Source organism: Acanthochromis polyacanthus, chromosome 1 (genome assembly GCF_021347895.1).
Source record: "Acanthochromis polyacanthus isolate Apoly-LR-REF ecotype Palm Island chromosome 1, KAUST_Apoly_ChrSc, whole genome shotgun sequence".
Taxonomy (NCBI): Eukaryota; Metazoa; Chordata; class Actinopteri; family Pomacentridae; genus Acanthochromis; species Acanthochromis polyacanthus.
In genome coordinates, this window is record NC_067113.1 from 39,791,803 (window position 1) to 39,816,892 (window position 25,090).

General features: G+C 40.9%; 1 protein-coding gene across 2 annotated transcripts in view; it reads right to left on the reverse strand.

Annotated features, from left to right (window-relative positions):
- The window catches only part of LOC110964501 (FYVE, RhoGEF and PH domain-containing protein 6-like), a 49,296-nt gene that overhangs the window by 2,398 nt on the left and 21,808 nt on the right, over positions 1-25,090 (reverse strand). For both annotated transcript variants that reach the window (XM_051952106.1, XM_051952101.1), the window contains exons 6-20: positions 15,659-15,810; positions 14,873-15,029; positions 13,076-13,163; positions 7,222-7,272; positions 7,073-7,131; positions 6,912-6,983; positions 5,346-5,414; positions 5,140-5,223; positions 4,023-4,102; positions 3,844-3,946; positions 3,629-3,772; positions 3,440-3,542; positions 2,118-2,212; positions 1,887-2,015; positions 1,653-1,801 (exon numbers count right to left, since the gene is read on the reverse strand). In XM_051952106.1, the coding sequence (XP_051808066.1) occupies positions 1,653-1,801; positions 1,887-2,015; positions 2,118-2,212; positions 3,440-3,542; positions 3,629-3,772; positions 3,844-3,946; positions 4,023-4,102; positions 5,140-5,223; positions 5,346-5,414; positions 6,912-6,983; positions 7,073-7,131; positions 7,222-7,272; positions 13,076-13,163; positions 14,873-15,029; positions 15,659-15,810 (1,535 nt within the window). The remainder of the gene's footprint in view (positions 1-1,652; positions 1,802-1,886; positions 2,016-2,117; positions 2,213-3,439; positions 3,543-3,628; positions 3,773-3,843; positions 3,947-4,022; positions 4,103-5,139; positions 5,224-5,345; positions 5,415-6,911; positions 6,984-7,072; positions 7,132-7,221; positions 7,273-13,075; positions 13,164-14,872; positions 15,030-15,658; positions 15,811-25,090) is intronic.

A 25,090-nucleotide genomic window follows, 5' to 3' on the forward strand; every position in this document is an offset into this window, starting at 1 on the left:
TTCACTTACTTCAAGGTAAAAGTTCCTTGAAATAAGTTTTTTTTCTTGTTTTGAGAGGGGCATTTTTCCAGGGTGTAGGTTTTTTTACTCTCTTTTAGTTCAGATTTCTTTCCTTTTTATCTGATAAAAGCTCCTCTAAGTTCCTCAGCCGGCCTCTAACCTCGGCTAACTGCTTGTTGATTAACTTTGAAGCCACAAAAATGCTGTGAAAGCAGCAAAAGTAAAATCAAACAGTGCAGTGACGGTCCAGTTCAGCTAAATAACGACTTCAATAAAAAAGCTTTAGAATTCTCTACAGGCGACATCTTCAACGTCGTTAGCTTAACAGGAAAAGTGTTGATGAAGCGGTGAAACATGCAGCGTCTTTTATTGTGACGTAACTGAAGGAAATGTAGCTCTAAGTTTAGTGTCTGACTTAGAGTTGATTCAAAATAAGAGCATCAGCTGTAAACTTTGCGCAGCGCTAACAGTGATGCTGTTTAATCCAGCAGGACTAAAATCTTTGACCGTTTTTGGTCAGGTTCAGTGAATATCTCCTCACAGTCTGCTAGCTGTCAGTTCAGTGTAGACTAAATAAAAGCACAGCCCTGAGTCTGTCAGCTAGAAACAAAGAGGCTCCAAACTAAACTATTACAGCCACTCCAGTGTGTAAATCTGGAAGCTCCTCTGTCGCCTCCATCTCCTCCAGCAGCTCGGCTTCTTACGCTTTTAACAGACGACATCACATCTCTCCTATCCTGGCTTCCCTGCACTAGCTCCCTCTTGGTTTTTAAATCACTTCTTCAAACCCACTTTTACAGACTTCCTTTTACACCAGGTTCACTTTTAGCTTTACCTAGTTTTAGTGTTTTATTCTGTATTAAATCCTGTTTATTTTAGATCTTCTTCCTTGTTTTATTTTACTTCCAGCTGCCTGGTTCTTTGTTTTAATGTCGTCTCTCTCTAACACTTTAATTCTCCGATTTTTTTATTTTTAATTTCTAACTTTAATCTCATTCTTTATTTTCTAAAACTGCCCCATTCCTTTGCTTGTTCTGATTGCTAATCTAGCTAATTATTCATTTAAATTATTGCCATTTTTACTATTTATTTTAACCCTCCTGTTGTCTTCACCAAAAACTATAGTTTCCTTGTTTGAGAAAAATTCAAAAATTCTGCAGAAAAATTAACCAAATTTCTGAAAATTTGCAAAACCTTCAGGAAGAAAATTCCAATAATTCCTTAAAAGTTTCCCTTAAAAGTTTTATTTTTAAAAAATCCCCCAAATTTGGCAAGAAATGTTTTGGAAATATTTTCAAAACATGAGTAAAAATCTTCCAAAAAATCCTAAAAATATCTAAAGTGATTAAATATATATCAGTAAAATGTGCAAAACTTCCAGTAAAGTTTGCTGGATTTTAGTTGAATTTTATGTGAGTGTTTTTAAAGAAACATTTTTAACACTTCTTTTTTTTTCCCACCAAAAAAATGTTCACAAAGATTTTCCAAAAATGTTGAAAATGTGGACGTCAGAAGTTTCAATGTGAAAGCTGTTTTTTTCCCCCCACATTTTTAAACTAAAACGGGTCGATTTGACCCGCAGGACGACACGAGGGTCAAAGGTTCTGCGTAAATAAAGTCACCGTTAAGCAGGTGAACGTGTCGTTTCGTACCTCTGCGCTGTGGGGATGTCGTCAGCTTTGAACATGTAAAACAGTGTATTTTTGTGGTACAGTTTGAACTGCAGCTTCTGAGCCGGTCCGTTCTTCTCCTCTCTCAGGAAGAAACCCAGCAGAGGTTGGCTCTCCAACGCCGCCACGTCCTGCACGGAGAAAACACCGATCAATCTGAGGGCAGGAAACGCCGCACAGACTTCAGAAAAGCCTCGACTCGCACGGTGACAGTACCTCGCTGGCGGCGTAGGTGTACAGGACTTTGTTCTTGATGACGAACCACAGCCTCTTCCACTGCTTCTTGCTGCCTTTGGACCTGTTCAGGTAGCCGCTCATGGAGGAGTTCTCTGTGTTGGCGGACACCTGGACGGAAAGCAAACGCTCACATCGCTGCTGCAGAAAAAGGAGCAAAACCTGTGGAACGCTTTAGCCTGAAAGCAGACGGAGCCAGGCCGAGTTTCTCACCTCTTTCAGCGCAGCGGGAATCTTCTTCTGTTTTCTAGTGAAGGAGAACGCTCCAGATTTGATGGGAGAAATTGAAGCTGAGGCACAGCGGTCACCTAAAAACAGCAATGCTCAGTGAATACACAGAATCTATGCAGGTATGCTAAGAAAAACATCTACAAACCTCTTCAAAAGTGTTAGTCGGTTAGTCTTTAACAGGCCATAAGTACATAAAGGCTCAATAATTAGTGTGTGTTCTGGTGTCTTCAGTGTCTTTAGATACCCCAAAAATGTACTATGGTGTGTTCAGATGCACTAAAGGCGTATTATGGTGCATTCAGGTGCATCAGATGTGTATTATGGTGTGTTCAGGGACAACAAATGTGTGATATTCAGGAGGAATCAAACATGTAATATGACGTGTTCAGGTCCATTAACAGTGCATTATGGTGCATTTAGGGACCTTAAATATATATTCTGTCATGTCCAGCTGCATTCAAGGTGTATTATGGTGTGTTCAGGTGCATTAAAAGTGTGCTATGGTGTGTTCAGGTGCATTAAAAGTGTGTTATGGTGTGTTCAGGTGCATTAAAAGTGTGCTATGGTGTGTTCAGGTGCATTAAAAGTGTGTTATGGTGTGTTCAGGTGCATTAAAAGTGTGTTATGGTGTGTTCAGGTGCATTAAAAGTGTGTTATGGTGTGTTCAGGTGCAACAAATGTGTGTTATGATGTGTCCAGGTACAGTAAAAATGTAGTAATGTTGCGTTCAGGTGCATCCAAGGTGTATTATAGTGTCTTTAGGTGTATCAAATGTGTGCTGTAGTGTCTTTTGTGCCTTTAGGAACCTTAAAAATGTATTATGTTGAGTTCAGGTGCATTCCAGGTGTAATATGGTGTGTTCAGGGACAAGAAATGTGTGAAATGTTGTGTTCAGGTGCATCAAACTTATAATGGTGTGTTCAGGAGGAATCAAACGTGCAATGTGACGTGTTCAGGTACATTAAAAGTGTGTTATGGTGTCTTAAATATGTGTTATGTCACGTTCAGCTGCCTTCAAGGTGTATTATGGTGTGTTCAGGAACAAAGTGTGCTGTGGTGTGTTTAGGTGCATTAAAAGTGTGTTATGCTGTGTTTAGGGACCTTAAATATGTATTATATAATGTCCAGCTGTCTTCAAGGTGTATTACGGTGTGTTCAGGAACAAACAAAGTGTGTTATGGTGTGTTTAGGTTCAACAAATGTGTGCTAGGATGTGTCCAGGTACAGCAAACATGTATTAATGTTGCGTTCAGGTGCATCCCGCTGAAATCCCTGAGCTGCTGCTGATCGTTCCGTTCACTCACTGTTCTCCTGCAGCTTGGCGAAGCAGTGATCACAAACCCGAGCCGGCTGGTTCTTCAAGTACTCCAGGTAGTACTTATTAGCAGAGCAGGCCTGACACACCACCTGTCGGACACACAGGTAACGGCTATGAGCAGAGCGGCTTAAAGCGACTGTACAGCAGGAGGAGCAGCAGTGGAGGCGGTACGGACCTTTCCACAGGCGCGGCAGTGATGCCTCCTCCAGGTGAGCGTGAACTCACAGGTACAGATCATGCACATGGTGGCCCTCAGGTCTGGGATCCAAATGGGAGCCTTGGAGCCTAACGGGGCCCCGCTGTCGACAACACCTTCTGCCTGAGAGGAGACAACGAGGGTTGGAACGGCAGCTTTCAGGGTGAACTAAACACACAGATTTACAGCTTTACCTCCTCCTGACTTCGGCTGGATATGAAGGTGATCTTCTTCTTGGTGTAGTCGTCTATGGCCTTGGAGATGGCCTCCAGCCACTCGTCTCTCTCAGTAGCAGAGCTGCAGACACAAAGCACAAGATTCATCAGAAATGTTTTCGGCTCACAGGAGTCGATCAGGAGGACCGAAGGCTGACCTGGCAGACAGGATGAAGGAGCGCTCAACACTTTCGATGTTCAGCTCGTTCTGATAGGCCTCCTGGCTGGGCTTGCTCACCTGGAAACAAACACCACAAACCAGTAAACAACAACAACACCCGACACTGAGGGCTGCATGTGAGCCGTGTTCACTCTGCTGCTGCACAGAAGCATCAGCGATTCAAGTCTGGAGATCCACAGAGAGCTCATCAGCTGAAGGTATAACAAAATAAATAAATAGTAACATTAAATCGGATGTAAAAATAAAGGAGAACATAATGTGAAGAGCCTCTCAGGTGAAAACAAAGGATTTTTTTTAACTTGTAGAATAAGGTACAAAAGTTCCCATGCACTTGTTAAGATATGTAAACAGCAGTTCAGAGTTTTCAGTGATTTCTGATAGAAAAAAATGAGCAAAAAATAAAATAAATGGAACAAAAAATTATATATATAGAAACCCAAATATAGAAAAAATGAGCAAAAATAAAATAAATGAAGCAAAAAAATTATATATATAGAAACCCAAATATAAAAAAGAGCAAAAATAAAATAAACAAAAAAATGTATGTATATATAAAAACCCAAATATAGAAAAAATGAGCAAAAATAAAATAAATGAAACAAAAAATGTGTGTATATATATATATATATATAGAAACCCAAATATAAAAAGAGCAAAATAAAATAAACAAAAATGTATATATATAAAACCCAAATATAGAAAAAATTGAGCAAAAAATAAGTAAAACAAAAAATCCACAATAACAATGTATATACATATACATACACCAAAAAATAGAAAGAAATACCAAAAAATAAACATAATAATAATGTGTGTATATATATATATATATATATATATACACACACACACACACACATATATATATATATCTAAATATTTTTTTAAATGATGGAATCAATGAAACACATGCATCTGTGTGTGTCACAAAGAATAATTTTGTTTCTTTACTTAAGCAGCAAAATACATGATTGAAGATTATCTGATAAAATCTGCTGGGTCAGAAATATAAAAACAGGAAAACGACCAGAGAGGGACTTTAAAAGTGATGCTTTGTGACTAAAACGGTGAGCTTTATATGCAGTGTGTCCAACCTTCATCCCAGCCAGAGAGAGAACACTGTTGAGTTTGTACTGGGCAGACTGGACCGGAGTGGTGTACATGAGAGCATCATTGAACTGTGGAAGCAAAGGAAAACAAACCTTCAGAATAAAAGAAAGAGGCACAGCGTATAAATAAACATCTGATAGTGTAGATGGAATTCATAAAGGAAGGCTCAACACGTCCTGTGATTACTCACCAGAAAAAACATCCGAGGCTGCATGACTTTCCTGGAAAGTTTCATTAAAGTGCCCTCCTTCAGAAACACCTGCAAACACAGCTGCACTTGAAAACACGTCACATCTGTTTATGACTCTAATGAGTCTCACATTTGCTCTGTCACATGGATGATATGAAGAGTCTCTCCACACGGTCACAACCAGAATATTACTGTTTTCTCTGTGATTTTATGTCACTAATGGATGATTTTATGTCACTAGTGGATGATTTTATGTCACTAGTGGACGATTTTATGTCAATAGTGGACGATTTTATGTCACTAGTGGATGATTTTATGTCAATAGTGGACGATTTTATGTCACTAGTGGACGATTTTATGTCAATAGTGGACGATTTCATGTCACTAGTGGACGATTTTATGTCACTAGTGGACGATTTTATGTCACTAGTGGACGATTTTATGTCAATAGTGGACGATTTTATGTCACTAGTGGACGATTTTATGTCAATAGTGGACGATTTTATGTCAATAGTGGACGATTTTATGTCACTAGTGGACGATTTTATGTCAGTAGTGGACGATTTTATGTCAATAGTGGACGATTTTATGTCACTAGTGGACGATTTTATGTCACTAGTGGACGATTTTATGTCACTAGTGGACGATTTTATGTCAATAGTGGACGATTTTATGTCACTAGTGGACGATTTTATGTCAATAGTGGACGATTTATGTCACTAGTGGACGATTTTATGTCACTAGTGGACGATTTTATGTCACTAGTGGACGATTTTATGTCAGTAGTGGACGATTTTATGTCACTAGTGGACGATTTTATGTCAGTAGTGGACGATTTTATGTCAGTAGTGGACGATTTTATGTCAATAGTGGACGATTTCATGTCACTAGTGGACGATTTCATGTCACTAGTGGACGATTTTATGTCAATAGTGGACGATTTTATGTCACTAGTGGACGATTTTATGTCAATAGTGGACGATTTTATGTCACTAGTGGACGATTTTATGTCACTAGTGGACGATTTTATGTCACTAGTGGACGATTTTATGTCACTAGTGGACGATTTTATGTCAATAGTGGACGATTTTATGTCAGTAGTGGACGATTTTATGTCAGTAGTGGACGATTTTATGTCAGTAGTGGACGATTTATGTCAGTAGTGGACGATTTTATGTCAGTAGTGGACGATTTTATGTCAGTAGTGGACGATTTTATGTCAGTAGTGGACGATTTTATGTCAGTAGTGGACGATTTTATGTCACTAGTGGACGATTTTATGTCACTAGTGGACGATTTTATGTCAATAGTGGACGATTTTATGTCTTTCGTAGATGATTTTGGCAGCCCTATTTATTTCAGAAGGTACTGACATGAGGCTGGGTGTGTGTGTTTCTGCAATAAATATTAAAATGTAAATGTTCTGTCTGTATGTCTGAATGAGAAAAAAGAATGCTATTTTGGCAGTTCTATCATAGAATTTACACATGTGTGACAGTGAGGTCATGCACTTTGTTTTCAGTCAGGATTTAACATGTTAAAGGGGGAATCTCTTCGGTGTCGTACCCTCCCCGGCTGGACGATCTCATGGTGACCGTTGAGGCTGTACTGAATCTGCATCAGCTTCTGGAAGTTGTCCTGAATGAAAAACAACATCACACAGATGAAAGGAGACACACAGCTGAAGCAGACCATCTCTGCTGAACCGAAATGACATCAGGACTCACCCCTTGTTTCATAATGTCATTAGCATGGTTGGCCACTTCCTTCACTATGCTGAGAGCAGCTGCACGGACAGCAGAGATAAAGCATCAGAGCCGGACAGACTTTCAGCACTAAAGCAGACACGGATGACGAGTATTGCTCTGTATCTGACCTTGTGTGTCTTTATAATCCTCTGAGTCTTCTGGGAGGTTCTTCAGATAATCTGGAAAATACAGATTTAAATTTATTTTGAGCAGGAAAGCTGGCTAAAGTGAGTATCTAACGTCTACTGGGTGCAGGTAAGGACTCAAGGTTTGCTCACACTAAAAGCAAAACAAACATTTTCCTCCATAACGGCCCATCTCATCCCCAAGCTGATGGCGTTTTAGATCATTGGAAGAGAGCAGATCTTTTTAAAACTTTGGGTTTATGTGTGTCTATGTGAACAAACAGCAATGGAGCAATGATGATACACCTTAATTTGTGCATGTTCCTGATCATACTGTGATAACAAATGATCACAAAAGACTACGACTAACCACAAAGAGACTAAAAATTACCAAGAAAGATTAAAAATGACCACAAACTGAGAGAAAACATCCACTAAAGGACTACAAATGGAGTCAAAAGGGCTAAAAATGACCACAAAAATACTAAAATGCTGGTGAAAAGACTCGAAATGATAACAAAAGACGACAACTAACCACACAGAGACTAAAAATGACAACAAAAGACTAAAAATCATGATCAAAATACATAATAAAGCAAAGAGATTAGAAGCGAACACAGAAAGACTCCCAACAGCTACAAAAAGACTAAAAATTACCATAAAAGCCGAAAAATGACAACAAAGAGACACTAAGAGAATCAAACCAGATACAAAAAAGATTAAAAATGAACACGAAAAGACAGAAAACACCCACAAAATGACTACAAATGACCACAAAAGTTCAAAAAATGACCACAAAATACTAAAATACCTGTGAAATAACATGAAATGATGACAAAAGATGACAACTAACCACAAAGACACCAAAAAATGATGATCAAAACACATAATAAAGGCAAAGATTAGAAAAGACCACTAAGAGACTCTCACCAGCTATAGAAAGACTAAAAATGACCACGGAGAGACAGAAAATACCCACAAAAAGACTACAAATGTCTGCAAAAGGACTAAAACTGACCACGAATAGACAGAAAACACCCACAAAATGACTACAAATGGCTGCAAATGGACTAAAAATGACCACGAAGAGACAGAAAACACCCACAAAAGGTCTACAAATGGCTGCAAAAAGACTAAAAATGACCACGAAGAGACAGAAAACACCCACAAAAGGTCTACAAATGGCTGCAAATGGACTAAAAATGACCACGAAGAGACAGAAAATACCCACAAAAAGACTACAAATGGCTGCAAAAGGACTAAAAATGAACACGAAGAGATAGAAAACACCCACAAAAGGTCTACAAATGGCTGCAAAAGGACTAAAAATGACCACGAAGAGACAGAAAACACCCACAAAAAGACTACAAATGGCTGCAAAAGGACTAAAAATGACCACGAAGAGACAGAAAACACCCACAAAAGGTCTACAAATGGCTGCAAAATGACTAAAAATGACCACGAAGAGACAGAAAACACCCACAAAAGGTCTACAAATGGCTGCAAAAGGACTAAAAATGACCACGAAGAGACAGAAAACACCCACAAAAAGACTACAAATGGCTGCAAAAGGACTAAAAATGACCACGAAGAGACAGAAAACACCCACAAAAGGTCTACAAATGGCTGCAAATGGACTAAAAATGACCACGAAGAGACAGAAAATACCCACAAAAAGACTACAAATGGCTGCAAAAGGACTAAAATGAACACGAAGAGATAGAAAACACCCACAAAAGGTCTACAAATGGCTGCAAAAGGACTAAAAATGACCACGAAGAGACAGAAAACACCCACAAAAAGACTACAAATGGCTGCAAAAGGACTAAAAATGACCACGAAGAGACAGAAAACACCCACAAAAGGTCTACAAATGGCTGCAAAATGACTAAAAATGACCACGAAGAGACAGAAAACACCCACAAAAGGTCTACAAATGGCTGCAAAAGGACTAAAAATGACCACGAAGAGACAGAAAATACCCACAAAAGGTCTACAAATGGCTGCAAAAGGACTAAAAATGAACACGAATAGACAGAAAACACCCACAAAAGGTCTACAAATGGCTGCAAAAGGACTAAAAATGACCACGAAGAGACAGAAAACACCCACAAAAGGTCTACAAATGGCTGCAAAAGGACTAAAAATGACCACGAAGAGATAGAAAACACCCACAAAAGGTCTACAAATGGCTGCAAAAGGACTAAAAATGACCACGAAGAGACAGAAAACACCCACAAAAAGACTACAAATGGCTGCAAAAGGACTAAAAATGACCACGAAGAGACAGAAAATACCCACAAAAAGACTACAAATGGCTGCAAAAGGACTAAAAATGACCACGAAGAGACAGAAAACACCCACAAAAGGTCTACAAATGGCTGCAAAATGACTAAAAATGACCACGAAGAGACAGAAAACACCCACAAAAGGTCTACAAATGGCTGCAAAAGGACTAAAAATGACCACGAAGAGATAGAAAACACCCACAAAAGGTCTACAAATGGCTGCAAAAGGACTAAAAATGACCACGAAGAGACAGAAAATACCCACAAAAAGACTACAAATGGCTGCAAAAGGACTAAAAATGACCACGAAGAGACAGAAAATACCCACAAAAAGACTACAAATGGCTGCAAAAGGACTAAAAATGACCACGAAGAGACAGAAAACACCCACAAAAGGTCTACAAATGGCTGCAAAATGACTAAAAATGACCACGAAGAGACAGAAAACACCCACAAAAGGTCTACAAATGGCTGCAAAAGGACTAAAAATGACCACGAAGAGATAGAAAACACCCACAAAAGGTCTACAAATGGCTGCAAAAGGACTAAAAATGACCACGAAGAGACAGAAAATACCCACAAAAAGACTACAAATGGCTGCAAAAGGACTAAAAATGACCACGAAGAGACAGAAAATACCCACAAAAAGACTACAAATGGCTGCAAAAGGACTAAAAATGACCACGAAGAGACAGAAAATACCCACAAAAACACTACAAATGGCTGCAAAAGGACTAAAAATGACCACGAAGAGACAGAAAACACCCACAAAAGGTCTACAAATGGCTGCAAAATGACTAAAAATGACCACGAAGAGACAGAAAACACCCACAAAAGGTCTACAAATGGCTGCAAAAGGACTAAAAATGACCACGAAGAGATAGAAAACACCCACAAAAGGTCTACAAATGGCTGCAAAAGGACTAAAAATGACCACGAAGAGACAGAAAATACCCACAAAAAGACTACAAATGGCTGCAAAAGGACTAAAAATGACCACGAAGAGACAGAAAATACCCACAAAAAGACTACAAATGGCTGCAAAAGGACTAAAAATGACCACGAAGAGACAGAAAACACCCACAAAAGGTCTACAAATGGCTGCAAAATGACTAAAAATGACCACGAAGAGACAGAAAACACCCACAAAAGGTCTACAAATGGCTGCAAAAGGACTAAAACTGACCACGAATAGACAGAAAACACCCACAAAATGACTACAAATGGCTGCAAATGGACTAAAAATGACCACGAAGAGACAGAAAACACCCACAAAAGGTCTACAAATGGCTGCAAAATGACTAAAAATGACCACGAAGAGACAGAAAACACCCACAAAAGGTCTACAAATGGCTGCAAATGGACTAAAAATGACCACGAAGAGACAGAAAATACCCACAAAAAGACTACAAATGGCTGCAAAAGGACTAAAAATGACCACGAAGAGACAGAAAACACCCACAAAAGGTCTACAAATGGCTGCAAAAGGACTAAAAATGACCACGAAGAGATAGAAAACACCCACAAAAGGTCTACAAATGGCTGCAAAAGGACTAAAATGACCACGAAGAGACAGAAAATACCCACAAAAAGACTACAAATGGCTGCAAAAGGACTAAAAATGACCACGAAGAGACAGAAAATACCCACAAAAAGACTACAAATGGCTGCAAAAGGACTAAAAATGACCACGAAGAGACAGAAAACACCCACAAAAGGTCTACAAATGGCTGCAAAAGGACTAAAAATGACCACGAAGAGATAGAAAACACCCACAAAAGGTCTACAAATGGCTGCAAAAGGACTAAAAATGACCACGAAGAGACAGAAAATACCCACAAAAAGACTACAAATGGCTGCAAAAGGACTAAAAATGACCACGAAGAGACAGAAAATACCCACAAAAAGACTACAAATGGCTGCAAAAGGACTAAAAATGACCACGAAGAGACAGAAAACACCCACAAAAGGTCTACAAATGGCTGCAAAATGACTAAAAATGACCACGAAGAGACAGAAAACACCCACAAAAGGTCTACAAATGGCTGCAAAAGGACTAAAAATGACCACGAAGAGATAGAAAACACCCACAAAAGGTCTACAAATGGCTGCAAAAGGACTAAAAATGACCACGAAGAGACAGAAAACACCCACAAAAGGTCTACAAATGGCTGCAAAAGGACTAAAAATGACCACGAAGAGATAGAAAACACCCACAAAAGGTCTACAAATGGCTGCAAAAGGACTAAAAATGACCACGAAGAGACAGAAAATACCCACAAAAAGACTACAAATGGCTGCAAAAGGACTAAAAATGACCACGAAGAGACAGAAAATACCCACAAAAAGACTACAAATGGCTGCAAAAGGACTAAAAATGACCACGAAGAGACAGAAAACACCCACAAAAGGTCTACAAATGGCTGCAAAATGACTAAAAATGACCACGAAGAGACAGAAAACACCCACAAAAGGTCTACAAATGGCTGCAAAAGGACTAAAACTGACCACGAATAGACAGAAAACACCCACAAAAAGACTACAAATGGCTGCAAAAGGACTAAAAATGACCACGAAGAGACAGAAAACACCCACAAAAGGTCTACAAATGGCTGCAAAATGACTAAAAATGACCACGAAGAGACAGAAACACCCACAAAAGGTCTACAAATGGCTGCAAATGGACTAAAAATGACCACGAAGAGACAGAAAACACCCACAAAAAGACTACAAATGGCTGCAAAAGGACTAAAAATGAACACGAATAGACAGAAAATACCCACAAAAAGACTACAAATGGCTGCAAAAGGACTAAAAATGACCACGAAGAGACAGAAAACACCCACAAAAGGTCTACAAATGGCTGCAAAAGGACTAAAAATGACCACGAAGAGACAGAAAACACCCACAAAAGGTCTACAAATGGCTGCAAAAGGACTAAAATGACCACGAAGAGATAGAAAATACCCACAAAAAGACTACAAATGGCTGCAAAATGACTAAAAATGACCACGAAGAGACAGAAAATACCCACAAAAAGACTACAAATGGCTGCAAAAGGACTAAAAATGACCACAAAATACTAAAATGCCTGCGAAAAGACTTGAAATGATCACAAAAAACAACTAACCACAAAGAGACTAAAAATGATCACTAAGAGACTCCCAGCAGCTCCAAAAAGACTAAAAGTGACCATAAAAGACCACTAATGACAATAAAGACATACAAAACACCAACAAAAAGTCTACAAATGGTTGCAAAAGGAATAAAAAGACAAACTGTGCCCTTTAAGGACCTTTCGTACTCTATATAAGACACTAATGGACATTTGTTTACCACAGGACACACATTACAAACTGCCCATTTTTTCATCTATATAAAAACGATCAGAACAGTTTGTGGTCTGCAGAATTTCTCAACAAGTTGCTGTGATCGTCCACTGGATGGCAGCGTTCTACCAGCGCAGTAAAACCCGGTTTCAGTCCATGTTTTGTTGTCGTGCTGCCGATAAAAGAGCTTGGCAGCTGGACAAAGCCTGGACCTGCAGAGGGGTGAAGGTGTGTTTTTACCTGTGAGCAGCAGCTGGTACTGAGGGATCCTCTGCACTGGTTTCAGTAGGTAGTGTTTCAGAGCCAGGCTGGCACATCTCGGACTCATCTGGGACCAAACAAACAGACATGGAAATATCCAATCAACCGTTTGAGACACGAGCAGCGACTGCAGAGAGAAAACACTAGAAAACGTCTAAATGTGCACATAATCCAACAGAAAATGTCTAAATGTGCACATAATCCAACAGAAAATGTCTAAATGTGCACATAATCCAACAGAAAATGTCTAAATGTGCACATAATCTAACAGAAAATGTCTAAATGTGCACATAATCCAACAGAAAATGTCTAAATGTGCACATAATCTAACAGAAAATGTCTAAATGTGCACATAATCCAACATAAATCATCTCCTCTGAAGTCCAGGTTGGACGTGGTGGTGATGTGACGAGTCTCAGGCAAAAAATCCAATTAACCCAAACCAGAAAGCAGTTTGTGCTCCTGTCACATTCTTTACTGACTCTGTCTATTATTTAACCTGTAATGAACATGTACATGCTGACAGATGTTTAAAAAAATGTGACTCAGCATGGTATAGATTGCAAATACTTTTTTGTTTTTCCAGTTTGTGCAAATGATTGTAACTTGTTCCCTATTTTTAAGTAAGACATGTCAAATAAAGTGATTAAATATTCCAATATTAAACTCAGACTTAGTTCAGTTTCAAATGGAATGCCTCGTCATAGATAGGTCGTGTGAGGATTGCCTAAAAGTGAAGGAAGGAAGGAAGAGAGGAAGGAAGGAAGGAAGGAAATAAAGGAAGGAAGGAAGGAAGGAAGGAAGAGAGGAAGGAAGGAAGGAAGGAAGGAAGGAAGGAAGGAAATAAAGGAAGGAAGGAAGGAAGGAGGCAAAGAAGGAAGGAAGGAAGGAAGGAAGGGAGGAATCGAGGAAGGAAGGGAGGAATCGAGGAAGGAAGGAAGGACTGAAATAATAAAGGAATGAAGGAAGGAAATAAGGAACGAAGGAAGGAAGGAAGGAAGGAAATAATAAAGGAATGAATGAAGGAAGGAAGGAAGGAAGAAAGGAAGGAAGGAAGGAAATAAAGGAAGGAAGGAAGGAAGGGAGGAATCGAGGAAGGAAGGAAGGAAGGGAGGAATCGAGGAAGGAAGGAAGGAAGGAAGGAAGGAAATAATAAGGAATGAATGAATGAAGGAAGGAAGGAAGGAAATAAACGAAGGAAGGAAGGAAGGAAGCAAGGAAGGAAGGAAGGAAGGGAGGAATCGAGGAAGGAAGGAAGGAAGGAAGGAAGGAAGGAAGGAAGGAAATAAACGAAGGAAGGAAGGAAGGAAGGAAGCAAGGAAGGAAGGAAGGGAGGAATCGAGGAAGGAAGGAAGGAAATAAACGAAGGAAGGAAAGAAGGAAGGAAGCAAGGAAGGAAGGAAGGGAGGAATCGAGGAAGGAAGGAAGGACTGAAATAATAAAGGAATGAAGGAAGGAAATAAGGAAGGAAGGAAGGAAGGAAGGAAATAATAAAGGAATGAATGAAATAAAGAACTGAAGTGAATGCAGGAAATGATAAAGGAAGGAAAGAAAGAAAGAAAGAAAGAAAGAAAGAAAGAAAGAAAGAAAGAAAAAGGAATGAAGGATTCACGTACACCGATCGTCACATAACTCCGCTGCGTTCCTTGGCAGAGTAATAATATTTTAAGTAAATTTTACTGCAGAATTAAATTAATTAAAAGATAATTAGATAAAAGATAATTGAAAGAAGCTAAACGAAAGAAAAGAAACACACGAGGGAGTTTCCAACTTTACCTCGAACTCTCGGACGACGGCAGCGAACGCCGGGTTCTTCCTGCACTGCTCGTCCAGCAGAGCCACGTTGTTGTCGAACTGACGGATGTAGGTGGAGTACATCTTCAGGTACGGACCTTTCTGGACGAAGATGTCCGACAGCCTCTGGTGGTCGCTCCTGGAAGCAGACGGACAGAAACAGGTGAGTTTAGGAGATTTAACTTTCATTTTGGCCCTTTTTTCATTGCTGCTGGCAGTGATATTATTATACATATTAACTGGCTTTATTCATTCAAAACATTTGCTAAAGTAGGATTCTGATATAAAAGAGGAAGTTAGAACTTTGTACGTATAAAACTGTAATTAGAGGAGGATAATATTGAACCAGGATACAGACGTGCAAAATCAAACACCTGATATTTTTATTTGATTTCTCTGAATGTTTGTTTTGGGGCATTTTTTTATTATTAAACTTGGGAAGAACAGGATGTACAGGGGAGCGATTCTGCACTTATCAAGCCAGCTGGGATTCCAACCAGGGACTCTCTGAACACTTAACGACTTAAATCAGACTTTTAATGAGTGAAAATCTGAATCATGCCACAGCGGCTGGCTTTGAGCTAAAAACAGAGCACATTATGTCACTTCTAGCATCACTATGCTGGCTGTAGATTGGTTTTAGGATTGATATTCTTTCCTTTACAGACAATAAAATCTGTCCTATGTCTCTTCCTACATGCTTCAGTGTCTGTTTGTCCTGAACAATAATAAAAAACAAATAAACGTGACATCAGTGAGTGTGTTTACCAGTGTGCCACTCTCTCCTCCAGCTCTCTCTGCAGGTCTCTGTTGAGCTGGTACAGCTGAGGCAGGTAGTACAGGATCTGGCTGAGGATCCTCTCCTCCACCACCGGCTTCCCGTTCTGACGGGTTGCCTTGGCGACGGCATCCCTAAAGTCCTGAGGAGACACACGGCGGGTTAACCGTGACACCGCTTCACATTTACACGCATGTGGAGGGTGAGGCGACACGTGACCAGCTGAACAGGAACACCTGGTTATCACCTCGTTAACCGACCCTCCTCTTCCTCCTCCTTTTTCTCCTTCTTCCTCTCCTCCTTCTCTTTCTCCTCCTCCTCCTCCTTCCTCCTGTTTCTCCCCCTCCTTCTCTTCCTCCTTTCTCCTCCTCCTCCTCCTCTGTTTTCTCCCCCTCCTTCTCTTCCTCCTCCTCCTCCTCTCCTCCTGTTTCCTCCCCCTCCTTCTCTCCTCCTCCTCCTCCCTCCTCTTCTCCTCCTCCTCCTCCTCCTTCTTCTTTTCCTCTTTCTCCTCCTTCTCTTTCTCCTCCTTCTCTTTCTCCTCCTTTTCCTCTTTCTCCTCCTCCTCCTCCTCCTCCTCCTCCTGTTTCTCCTCCTCCTCTTTCTCTTCCTCCCCTCCTCCTCCTCCTCCTGTTTCTCCCCCTCCTTCTCTTCCTCCTCCTCCTCCTCCTCTCCTGTTTCTCCCCCTCCTTCTCTTCCTCCTCCTCCTCCTCCTCCTTTTCCTCTTTCTCCTCCTTCTCTTTCTCCTCCTTCTCTTTCTCCTCTTTCTCTTCCTCCCCTCCTCCTCTCCTCCTGTTTCTCCCCTCCTTCTCTTCCTCCTCCTCCTCCTCCTCCTCCTGTTTCTCCCCCTCCTTCTCTTCCTCCTCCTCCTCCTGTTTCTCCCCCTCCTTCTCTTCCTCCTCCTCCTCCTCCTCCTTTCCTCTTTCTCCTCCTTCTCTTTCTCCTCCTTCTCTTTCTCCTCTTTTCCTCTTTCTCCTCCTCCTCCTCCTCCTCCTGTTTCTCCTCCTCCTCTTTCTCTTCCTCCCCTTCTCCTCCTCCTCCTCCTCCTCCTGTTCTCCCCCTCCTTCTCTTCCTCCTCCTCCTCCTCCTCCTCCTCCTGTTTCTCCCCCTCCTTCTCTTCCTCCTCCTCCTAATCCTCCTCCTCCTTCTCCTCTTCTTCTCTTTCTCTTCCTCCTCCTCCTGTTCTCCTCCTCCTCTTCCTCCTCCTCTTCCTCCTCCTCCTCCTCCTCCTCTTCCTCCTCCTCCTCTTTCTCCTCCTCTTCCTCCTCCTCCTCCTCCTCCTCTTCCTCCTCTTCCTCCTCCTCCTCCTCCTCTTCCTCCTCCTCCTCCTGTTTCTCCTCCTCCTCCTCCTCTTCCTCCTCCTCCCTCCTCCTCCTCTTTCTCCTCCTCCTCTTTCTCCTCCTCCTCCTCCTCCTCCTCCTCTTCCTCCTCCTCCTCCTCCTCCTCCTCTTCCTCCTCCTCCTCCTCCTCTTCCTCCTCCTCCTCCTGTTTCTCCTCCTCCTCCTCCTCTTCCTCCCTCCTCCTCCTCCTCTTTCTCCTCCTCCTCTTTCTCCTCCTCCTCCTCCTCCTCCTGTTTCTCCTCCTCCTCTTTCTCTTCCTCCCCTTCTCCTCCTCCTCTCCCTCCTCCTGTTTCTCCCCCTCCTTCTCTTCCTCCTCCTCCTCCTCCTCCTCCTCCTGTTTCTCCCCCTCCTTCTCTTCCTCCTCCTCCTAATCCTCCTCCTCCTTCTCCTCTTCCTTCTCTTTCTCTTCCTCCTCCTCCTGTTTCTCCTCCTCCTCTTCCTCCTCCTCTTCCTCCTCCTCCTCCTCCTCCTCCTCCTCTTCCTCCTCCTCCTCTTTCTCCTCCTCTTCCTCCTCCTCTTCCTCCTCTTCCTCCTCTTCCTCCTCCTCCTCCTCCTCTTCCTCCTCTTCCTCCTCCTCCTCCTCCTCTTCCTCCTCCTCCTCCTGTTTCTCCTCCTCCTCCTCCTCTTCCTCCTCCTCCTCCTCCTCTTCTCCTCCTCTCCTCCTCCTCCTCTTCCTCCTCCTCCTCCTCCTCCTCTTTCTCCTCCTCCTCCTCCTCCTCCTCCTCTTCCTCCTCCTCCTCCTCCTCCTCAGCACATATCTCACACACAGCTGACTCAGGGTTTCATATTCATGCAGAGCCAACACACACATCCACCTGGAAGGAAGCAGGAGGCGGTGCAGGATCCCCACGTCCCGTTAGCTCCTGTTTTTTTAACTCTTTCTCGTACGTACAGACGCCGCTCTCCAACAGGAGCAACGGTTAATTGATAAGCTGTTATCTAAATAAATAACAAACAGCTTTTTTAATAATCGTTTTATACGTTTGAGTGTTTTTTCTAAGAGGGAAAATCCTCTGATTTCAGTTTGTTACTTGTGAATATTTTCTGTTTTCTTTCCTCGTCTGTGATGATGAACTAAATATCTTTCGGTAATCGATAAATCGTGAAAATATTCTACAGATTAAACCAGGAGGGGCAAACATTCGGGCCAAAAGTGGTCCTCCAGAGGGTCCAATCAAAGTGGAAAAATTACAGAGAAGACATTAACTGCAGATTGTAAATTATTAAAACTATAAATTTAAAATCATTTCCAGACCATGACAAGTTGTTTGGATCAGAAAGTAAAAGGCAGATTGTTCTTTTGTGTCTCACTTTGTAATATTTTCTCTTGTTTTTGTTGTTTTTGTCTTCTTTTGTCTGACTTTTATGTCATGTTTATGTTGTTTTCTTCTCATGTTTTTGTCGTTTTGTGTTTCTTTATTTGTCTCACTTGTGTTGTTTGTCTATTTTTTGTCGCTTTTTAACTTTTTTGTCTCTTTCTGGTTTTGTTTCGTGTCGTTTGTCTCATTTTTTGTCGCTCTGGGTTTCATTTTTGTAATATTTTGTCTTGTTTTCATAGTTTTCTGTCTTTTCTGTCTGACTTTGTCGTCTGTCTCATGTTTTTGTCGTTTTGTTTGTCGTTTTGTGCTTCCTTTTTGTCTTGCTTGTGTTTTTTGTCATTTTGTGCTTTGTTTTGTGAATCGTTTCTCTACTTATTTGCCGTTTTGTTTCTCGCTTTCGTCATTTTGTGTCTCGTTCATGTCGTTTGTCCATTTTTTGGTCGCTTTGTAACATTTTGTCTCATTTTTGTCTCTTTTCTTGTTTGTTTTGTGTCTTGTTTCGTCAAACTGCGTCTCATTTTTGTAATGTTTTGTCTTGTTTTTGTTGTTTGTCATTTTCAGAATGAACTTTTTGCACCAGACAGGCGGATTTGAGGTTATTTGTAGGTTACTATGCAGTGATTTTACTGGAACTAAATGAGCTCGATATCCCCGGATTAAAATGTGAAAACGATCATTACTTGTAGCTCTGGGTTAATGTTCTTTAACAGACACATTTAATGATTACATTCTGCTTTGTAAACGGCATCTATGACTGTATTTATTACTAAAGGATCAACAGTTCATCCATGGACCACAGCACAGACACAAAATTTACACCAAAATAGGACAAGAGAAAACAGAAATCAAAGCAGGATTTCACCGCAAGTTCAGTAAAGATCAAGTCCTATTATCACGGTTATGGAGTCACGTGTGTTCTTCTTTCAGACTCCTCCAGTCCTGCTAGTAAACCCACAAACCGCTGTCATCAACCCTCCTGTTGTCTTCACTTACGGGCATCCAAAAAATATTTTCCTTGTCTGAAAAAAATTCCACAAATTTAAGAAAATTTGCAAAACCTTCCAGAAGAAAATTCCAGTAATTCCTTAAAAGTTTCCCTTGAAAGTTTTATTTTAAAAAAATTCCCAAATTTGACAACAAAATTCTTGTAAATATTTTCAAAAAATGAGTAAAAATCTTCCACAAAAAATCCTAAAAATATCTAAAGTGATTCCGTATATATCAGTAAAATGTCTAATATTTTCTTCAAGAACATCCACAAAAAATCAACCAAAATCCAGAGAAATTTGCTGGATTAGCCACTACCCTAACCCTCCTGTTGTCCTCATTTATGGGCTGCAAAAATTAACGTTCCTTTGTCTGAAAAAATCCAAAAATTCAGGAAAAAAATTCCACAAATTTATAAAAATTTGCAAAATGTTCAGCAATAAAATTTCTTAAAAGTTTTATTTAAAAAAAATCCCTAAATTTGGCAAGAAATAAAAATTTAAAAAAGAAAAATTCTAAATATTTTTAAAAAATGAATAAAAATCTTCCAAAAAAAATCCTAAAAATATCTAAAGTGATTCCATATACGTCAGTAAAACTTCTAATATTTTCTTTAACCCGCTAAACTTTAGTGTCCTGCCGGCGGTACACCTACTAATTTGCATAGGAATTTAAAGAATTTCCGAAGGCTGCAAACGTGATTATACAAACACTATACGCCGATGGAAAGCTTAGATTCTCATGAATCCGCCGGTATAAACCACTTTCAGATGCGATTACTACAACGGGTGAGAAAAACACATTTGTCCGACAAACAACGAATATCCATCCATCCAAGTGAGCGATGACGGTTGCGTTGCCTCCGAACCGGCCGCCAGAATCAAATCCTCATAATATACTTTTAACCAAAGCACTTTGCAGCAACGTGAGTGTATAGATTTTTTTCCTTCAGTGGTAAAACCACCCCTGCCTGGACCACAACACACTCTGGAAACCACTTTGATCGGTTTATCTGTGCAGAGCAATGTTAGACTGTGTGAGGGCCGAGTTTGGAACACGCTTCTTCAATCTTTCTTCAAATGCTTTTTCCAGGTAAAGCACTTGGAACTGTGCAGAAACAAGAAAATCCCACACGACCAATATGTGGCAGCACTTCAGTATGAGTTAATATAAATAAAGATACATAAATTATCAAGCATGCACGATTATGCATAGAAAGTTTGGAAGAAACAAGAATTCTGTATTAATTCTCAATAATTTGATTCATTATTTAATTTTTTTTTAATTGCTTAGGGTTCAGCTTTATTAAAGTTTAATGTGTATTTTTTTTTAAATATTTTGATTCCAGTTCTGGAATGGGATCTTTATCTTTTATTTTGAAAAGCCAGCATATTTCAGAGTCCCTTGTAACATTATAGAACTTTTATTTTGATACTGTACCTCAGTGCATTCTGTTAATGGTTTTCAGTGGACCAACTGAAACAATCATTTAAAAAAAAACAACCCATAGATAGATATAGGTTGTTTTTTTTTAAGATGATTGTTTCTGGAATGTGACATCTTGTGTGACATCACCAGCAGAGTTTACTAGTGTAGGGTGAATTGTTACAACCACTCACTTCTGTCTAGAGCCAAAGACAGGAAGCAGCGAAGAAACCAGAGCGAGGAATTAACCGAACTCAACAAACCTTCGACCGTCTTCCAGAACTTCAGTGTTCTTGAAGAATCTACAACTTCTGCAACCACCTACAACTACTGCAGTTGTCACCTTTTATTTCTTTTCAACCACCACCGCTGAATTTTTCTGCTACCATGTCCATCAGGACCAATCCAAGGTGCAGAGGAGGCCCGAATTACCGTAGGCCAAACCACCACCACGTCAACCCCGCCGGGCCCCAAAGCTCTCGTGGCGCCCCTCAGGAAGAAATGAACTACCTGAACTACCTGAGAGAGCATAACCATAAGATGAGCCTTCGAATCCAGGAGCTCATCGCTGAGAACCAGCAGTACTCCCACGAGATGGTTCGCTCTAAGGCCAGGATCGAGCACCTGGAAGAGATTCTGCTGCACAAAGAGAAGGAGAACCTGGAGTTGACAGCCAAGCTGCAGGAGGCCCAGAAACGGCTGCAGCAGCTTTCCTGTGAGGCCCCGACCCAAGGCTCTGAGGTCCTGCACATGGAAAACCCCTCAGAGGAGGTGAAGAAGATGACCTCCAGCTCTCTGCTGTCCAGGCAGCAGCAGCAGGACCAAGCTGCAGAAGGCCTCTCCTCACCACCCTCATCTACCTCCTCGTCTCGCATTGCCTCATTTTTCCCCATGGGCCTAACTTGGGAGCCCAAGAGGAAACAGCGGCCAAGTCCCCCCCAGCAACAGGCCAAAGAGGACTCATGCGAGTTTCTTGATGAGCTACAGGATCCTCCAGCGCTCCTCTTTCAGCCCACTCTGGAGGAGATGGAGGAGTTCTTAGAGGACAACATGGTGGTGACAGTAGAGAAAGAGGAGGAGGGGAGCGATGAGGCCATGTCCCCTACGTCAGAGGATGCTGAGGCAGAAACATCAGGAACATTAGCAGCAGAACGTACCGGTGCTGCCTCCAGTGTGCCCGTCATCCTGCAGATCCAGTCCATACAGTCTTCAGATGAAACGGATGATTCTGAAGAAGAGTTAGAGGAGGATGTAGTGGACGTCTCCCAGACCGCACAGGTTACGGGGACTGAAACTAGATGTTCCTCAGCAGGAGAAACCACAGCAGACGTGGCTCCTGCTGAAAATCAAGAAAAAGAAAAACTAGAAGAACTCCCAGAACTGAAAAAGACGGACAGGGAGAAGAAAAAGACACGGTCCAAGTGGAAGAGGAGGTTTGTTAGTTTCTTTTTGTGCTGTGCAGGATTAGAGTATGATGAAGATGAAGATGATCTTCAGCAGCCACAGAGCACATCTGTGGTCTCCCTCTGATCTCCAGTAGCCTCCCCCTTCCTCCATCTCCTCACCCCTTCAAACTCTGTCACCCTCATCCTCTCTATTTCTTTTCTTTTCCTTTCCATACTACTCTTTCTTTCTTTCTTTCTTTCTTTTTCCTTTCCTTTCCTGTCTTGTGTCCTCCTGTCTTGTGTCCTGTCTCTTGTCCTGTCTCTTGTCCTGTCTTGTGTCCTGTCTTGTGTCCTCTGTGTTCTATGTTCCCCTCTAAAGAATCGCCACCTTATCGCGGTGGAGGGGTTTGAGTGTCCCTGTGATCCTGGGAGCTATGTTGTCCGGGGCAATAGCCCCTGTAGGGTCTCCCAAGGCAAATTGGTTCTAGGTGAGGGACCAGACAAAGAGCGATTGTGAAAGCCCTGCTGACAAAGATGAAAGCCGCTACCTGGTCCAGACTAGGGAAACCGGGGCCTCTCCCTGGAGCCTGGTCTGGAGGGGAGCTGGTCACAGAGCACCTGGTGGCCGAGTCTTTGGGCCCTGTGGGGCTTGGTCGGGCATAACCCGAAAAAGTAACACGGGGTCGCCGCCCGGTGGGCCCACCTTCCACCGGGCAGGACAGCGGGGTCGGGTGCGATGCCAACCAGGCAGTAGGCAGGAGCGGGCGTCTAGCCAGGGGTCGGCAACCCGCGGCTCCGGAGCCGCATGCGGCTCTTTCATCCCTCTGTTGCGGCTCCCTGTAGCTTTGGAAAATAATCAGAAGGCTATTTCATTAAAATTTCTGATATTTTAATTTGTTAGTTTTTAAAATTTAATTTTAAACTTGAAGATTATGGTGATCTTGTAACATCAAAATAAAACGTCTTCATTTTTGTCTGTTAAAACATGCGTCCCAGCCGTCAATCTCGCCGGCTCCATTTTCTTCAGCTTCATCCCTCAGTTTTTGCTTCTACATTTTACACTAATTACATATACTTTTTTTTGACATTGTATAGTGCTAATAAAATTCCTAAACGCTGTTTATTAGTAAAATATCTCACTGACTTGTAAGATAATGTAAGAAATGTAGGCATTTTGATGAATAATTTCTGATAAAATGCATGCATGTTAATGAGCCTTTCATTGCATTTTCCTCACTTTCTTCAGTTTTATCACTCAGTTTTTGCTTTTAGAAGTAATTCCTACACTTAAAGGTTCAAATATGCAAAATATATGTTCGATATTGATATTGAAATATGTATAAGACTAAATTTTCGGTGGTTTAGCTTAATTCTTTTGTGCTTTTTCTTAAATCGTTTCTACTTTGTTGCTGTTTCATCCCCTACCGATGAGAACAATAACAGTAAAACTTTATTTAAAAGCTTATTTTATTCCAAAAATACAATTTTATGAGCTCATGAATAAAATTTAACAATCCAAGAAGAGGGGATTAATTCAACTATTGCGATTTTTGTGTGTTGTGTTTCTATTGTGACAAATAACAGAGATAATGGTCATTTTTTGTGTATTAAAGAGCGATTCCTCTGTAACAGACAGATCATAGCTTAAAAAGGTAATTCCAGCCTCAAATGTCCGAATTTGATGTAGATGTCTTTAGACACGTGTTTCATGGCATTGACTGCTTGCTTCAATCATAATGTATCTTCCAGCAGATAAAAACACCATAAGGACACACTACCAAGGCAAACAATGTATTTTCAATGGATGGCGGTCTTTACTAGTCTTACTACAAGTGGTCAAACTCTAATAAATGTCACTGCAGTCTGCCTAAGAATTGTAATTCTTGTCATTTTAAATATATAAATATGAATTCTGCATGGTTGAATTTATTTTACACAGTTTGCACTGAACACATGGAATAATTATCCACCATTGAGGGATATAGAAGAGAAGGTTCTTCTGTTAAAGCCTCCAGTCTTTGGCTAAATTTGTTGAAACCTTTGAAGTCTGGCTTTGTGTTTTTGTCTCCGATGCAATGCTATTTTATGGCAGAAATGCTCAGCAATGGCACTGACTGCTTTTTTCGCTTATATCTTTCAGCAGATTAAAAAAACACCACGAGGACATGTTATCAAGGCAAAAAAAATTGATTTTCTGAATTCTTAATGGTTGCATTGATGGAATCGCTGATCTTTATTGAGAAATAAATAGAAATACACAAAAATCTGACTGTCTCTGGATATTAGGTGAGATTTTTCAGCGCGTTTGTCTTGTTGAGCCACAGGTCACCGTTCTCTGTACACGGCTTTAACGTACACAGCGTGACTCACATTTCCGGGTTTATTATTACACACAGATGAAAATATTCCACAAAAAACGGCCATAATCCAACCTTGGACATCCAGACGAAACAAGCCAGTAACATATTTTGTCCAAAACATGTCCTGAAGTCGGTATAAAATCCACGAATCGGTCGTTTTCAAGGAAATGCACCTCGCGATGCGCGTCCAATATTCCCTGTATTTCTCGTCATATTTTTATTTACAAATAGAATATTAGCGATTCTTTATACTGAAAATGGCTGGAATTGACTGCAGCTTAAACATTCACATAAAAATCAACCAAAATCCAGCGAATTTCGCTGGATTTTGGTTGATTTTTATGTGAATGTTCTTAAAGAAACATTTCTTCTTTTACACCAAAAAATGTTCAAAGATTTCCTAAAAAAGTTTCTCTCTGAAAATAGATTTTTTTTCTCCACATTTTCAAACTTTAAAACGGATCAATTTGACCCGCAGGAACACAGGAGGGTTAAACTCACACAACACGCTGCAAACGAACCGAAAACGGGACCAGAAAGTTTAAACACGTCGGCCGGATGAGTCGCCACAAGTATGCAGCACCGAGCCGTCGCCCCACACACACACAC